This window comes from Meles meles, chromosome 17 (genome assembly GCF_922984935.1).
Source record: "Meles meles chromosome 17, mMelMel3.1 paternal haplotype, whole genome shotgun sequence".
NCBI lineage: Eukaryota > Metazoa > Chordata > Mammalia > Carnivora > Mustelidae > Meles > Meles meles.
In genome coordinates, this window is record NC_060082.1 from 61,796,407 (window position 1) to 61,800,822 (window position 4,416).

A 4,416-nucleotide genomic window follows, 5' to 3' on the forward strand; every position below is an offset into this window, starting at 1 on the left:
ATCTGTGTCTCGCCTCTTACAAACCGCTGGATCCCGGGCAAACCAGTAGCCTCTATGGGCCTCTGTTTCTCATCTCTTGAAGGGAGATCTTGTGTGTTGGGGGCGGGGGGGCGGGTTGGTCGCTGGGCTTCCTTCCCCCCTCCATGGCAGAGAAGATAAAACTCCAGCCTACACGGGAGTGTGCCCTACTTTGTACCAAATGAGAGCTTTAATCCCAGCCACCTCTCTTGCTGGCTGTGTGACTTTGGACAAATGCCTGTACCTTTCTGAGTCTGTTTCTCTCCGTGAAAACTGGCCAGGACTGCTGTGGGGGTCATGCAGCCCAGTCCCGGCCCACCGGCAAGACGGTTCCCTCCTGAAGCATAAGATTGCTCCTAGCGAACCGCTGTTTGGTCTCTCCAGAGTGCTTCGCCCAGATGTAGGCTGTTGGATGACGCAGCCACTGATTCTACTGTGACCCTTCGTGTCTCCAGCAAAGAAATATCTTGAGCTGATCGTGAGCAAAGTGACTTTGTCTGAGCAGCGAGCTCAGGTCTCCACCCGGTCTCGGTCCTCAGGACTGACCTCCTCCTGCCTGGGGACGGGGGAGGGGAGGGCGGGTTGCGGAGGCCTGATGTCACACAGCCCTACATAAGGGCCTCCTTTAGGCTCCTGCGGGCGGTTTGGAAGCAGCTGGAGGAATGAGTTAGGTCCCGGTTTGGGGATTTTTTTTTTTTTAAGTCAGACAGAGGCACAGCTGTTGCACAAAATGCAGACTCCACAGAACACCCACAGCCTCAGACCGTTCAAGCAGAGGAAGAGTTTAGGTAAAACTCTTAAGGGAAGCTGTCTGGGTCGCCAGAGAGAGGGAAGAGGATACAGACTTCTCTTGCCGTTTACTTATTCTTTTGTCTTTGAAATATTCACAGCAACCAGACAAGAGGAAGTTGCTGGAATCCGGGCAAAGTTCCCAAACAAGATTCCGGTAAGACTCCATTGGGCTCTTTGAAAAGGAGTATACCCTGTCCCTTGGGGGGGGACCCCACTGTCTCTCCCTGTTCTGAGTTTGTAAGATGGTGAGAGCGCGGAGTCACATTCTTGGGATCACCTCTGACAGGTGATAGTGGAGCGCTACCCCGGGGAGAAGTTCCTGCCTCCGCTGGACAAGACCAAGTTCCTGGTCCCGCAGGAGCTGACCATGACCCAGTTCCTCAGTGTCGTCCGGTAGGTGACAAAGTGAACGTCGGGTTGTGGGGTTTTTTTCCATTTGCTTTGTTAGTTGGTTTGGTTCTGAGACTGGGGACATTCTGGAAGAGAGAGAAAAGGTTTCTAAAAGGTGACTCGCCTTTTAGATTCTGCCGTGCCCGGGAAGGATGCCGTGGGAAAGATGCTGTAGCTTCCACAGGTGCGAGCACCCCACAGATAACAAGGGTGAAGAGAGGAAGAGCTGCCGACTTTTCTAAGAAGTTTCGGAGGCCGTCGGCTCTGGAACTAGTCCAGAAGATCCTTTTTCCCACATGCTGCTTAAAATCCAGTCTGCATCTTCCCAGGAGAGACACAGTGCCTTTAAAGTTGGGGGGGGGGGATCTCTCTTCCCTGAACCGCTCAGACTCTGGGAGGGAGGACAGGAAGGCTTCCCCACATGTGCTCCTCCCTGTAAGGCCCAGCAAAGAAAATGGAGCCATTTTTTAAAGCTTCACACGGTTAAGTAGTATCACCCGAGACACGGCTTCAATAAAAATGATTTGGGGCTAATGTGAACGCAACCCCTGGGGGGGTGAGTCTTCACGGGTTGCAGAGTCTGGAGAGGCCAGTCCTCGCACACCGCATGGCTGCTCGTGTCTTCAAGAATTCAGCACGAGTGTGCGTTTGTCCTGATGAGTTGTGTAAGAGCGTCCCGATCCCCTCTCCTCGGGGAAGCGGACGTTGGCTGGTGTGAACGGAGCGGCTGAGGGAACAGGAACGTTAGGATTACATCCTCTCCCCCACCTCCCTCAGAAACAACCCGTTCAGCTCTGAGAGCCTTTCTTTTTCTCCTTTCCACAGAGGGGTCATCCTCTCTTTTCCACCAGCCCTGACCACCCACCCCATCCCAACACTGGGTGCTCCAGGACGTTTAGTGAGCATCAGTTATGTTCTCTGTTCTTTCTAGACTCTGTCTCTATAACAGTGACCAGAACAGATGAAAATCCCTGCCCCCAACCTCCTTCTCCAGGGGAGGAGGCCAAAACCCTCCCTGAAGGAGAGCATGGAGGGCCTTCTGGGTGGTTAAGTGTCCAGCTCTTGGTTTCCACTCAGTTTGGGATCTCAGGGTTGTGAGATCGAGCCCTGCACTGGCTCCATGCTTGATGTGGGTCTGCTTGGGATTCTCTCTCCCTCTCCCCCTCCTGCTCATGCTCTCTCGCTCTCAAACACATAAATAAATCTTAAAGAAAAAAAGGAAGGAAGGAAGGAAAGAAGGGAGAGAGAGGAAGGAAGAAAAGGCAAAAGACAGGGGTGGGCATGCCGACTCGGGAAGGTCACGCACTTGTCCCAGATCCACCCGTTTTCACTGCAGAACCACTTCTTTGGCCCCGAGCACCCATGCCGTTGTCAAAGCTGAAATCCGGGGGGTTATGTTGGGAGGGATTATCTGGTTGTAAAATTAATCCGTTTCCAGCCACCTGTGTCCCACGGCCACCTAGACCTAGCTCACCCAAAGTCCAAAGCTCGGAGACCAGAGAGGGCAGGCTGTGGCAAACGGAAGGTGCTGCAGGGAGACGGAACCCTTACCTGGGTGTGCCCACGGTCATGCGGTCCTCCACCCCACATTTATAGCACGTCCGACTGAAGTTTGCCGCTTCTCCCTCTCCTTGAGAGGGGAGGAGAGTTGGTGGGAGGTCGGGGGGAGAAAGAGCAGCAACCTTCCCAAAGGTCATCCGAGGCTGTTGGACAGTGAGATGCTGGGAGATACTGTAATCACCTTGGTATGTCCGGGGATGTACAGACTTTGAGTTTCAGAGCAAAGACCGGCTTATTCGCTTAGCGTTTTTGTGTTGATACGTCTCCCAGTTGGCGATAGGATGGCCTTGCCCTTTCGGCCCCACTGGGAGTCCTTAATGGTCTTTTAAATCTGCAGGGAAGGAGTAGGGAGTAATTCCGTCTTCCCCAGGGTCATGGTCCCACAAGCTCAATCAGAATCCCTGGGTCTGGAGGGGCGCCTGGGGGCTCAGTGCATTCAGATAAGCATGTGACTTGGGCTCAGGTCATGATCTCAGGGATCAAGCCCCACGTTAGACTCTGTGCCCAGCAGAGTCGGCTTCTCCCTCTGCCCCTGCCCCTGCTTGTACACACACTCTCAAACAAACAAATAAAACCTTTGAAAGAACCTCTGTGTGTGGATGCAGGCATCTGCTTTCAACAGCCCTCGTGGGGAATTATCAAGTTGGAGGACTGTGCCCTGGCGCGGGGAGGTGGGCTCCTTGGGAAGACGGGTTTGCGGCGGACAAACAGAGGTTAAGTCCGGCCGTGGGTCTGGGGCCCGTTCCCTGCCCCTTTAAAGTTTTCCCTTCCTGCCCTCTCCTTCCTCCCCACCCAGGAGCCGCCTGGTCCTCGGGGCCACTGAAGCCTGTTATTTGCTGGTGAACAACAAGAGCCTGGTCAGCGCGAGCGTGACCATGGCTGAAGTCTACAGGGACTACAAGGACGAGGACGGCTTTGTGTACGTGACCTACGCCTCCCAGGAGATGTTTGGCTGCTCGGGGGCAGGGCAGAACCTGCTGTCCTCTCCAGGGCATGTCAGGAACCAGTCCTCGAGTGCGTGGAGGGACGGGCCCCCTCCTGTGTGTGCGGCGGGCTGTCCAGGGAGCAGCACTGCCCATCCGTGATCGGCGACTCCCCACGACAGGGAGGTCCGGCGTCCCTGTGTCTTTGCGGGGCTCCATGCTCTTGTGCGCTCTCAGACAGCGGGGGGCTCCTGGGAATTCTGTACCTACTGAGTGTTTTCTGAGTAAGAAATGGTGAGCTTGTGTGACAGTTTTGTGTGATGAGCTGGAGACGGATTTTAAGTGACTTCAGTGGTGGAAGCCGGCAGGCCCTCCGGGAGCTTGAGTTCAGTCCTGTGTGGGGAGGAGTCCCACTTGGGCTCGGTCACAGGGACCCTCGGGCGGTGGACGGGTCCCTGTGGAGCCCCCACGTGAAGTCGGTGTGAACGGGCTCATCTGGGGGCAGGGGCCCTCCTCTGTGTCCTTACAGAGAGGATCACTATGTTTCCACCATGCTCAACTTGCTTATTTCCTCTTAGATTGTATTTTGTTTGTGCCTAAGATGCACCCGTTCAGTACAAAGTCACGGAACCCCGTGCTCGTTTGCTGCGTGCCAGGCTCCCTGTGTCTCGGGGCCTCATCGCAACCCTCTGTGGCTGATTATTGTGATCCTCAGCACACAATGACGAACGGA

General features: G+C 55.0%; 1 protein-coding gene across 1 annotated transcript; it reads left to right on the top strand.

Moving 5' to 3' along the window:
* The first annotated feature begins 742 nt into the window (after nt 1–742).
* Nucleotides 743–4,039, top strand: MAP1LC3C (microtubule associated protein 1 light chain 3 gamma). Its single transcript, XM_045983650.1, has 4 exons — nt 743–806; nt 909–964; nt 1,097–1,203; nt 3,557–4,039. Exons 1-4 carry the CDS (start codon nt 749–751, stop codon nt 3,843–3,845), a joined length of 510 nt encoding a protein of 169 aa, XP_045839606.1. The 5' UTR covers nt 743–748; the 3' UTR covers nt 3,846–4,039.
* Nucleotides 4,040–4,416: the final 377 nt, after the last annotated feature.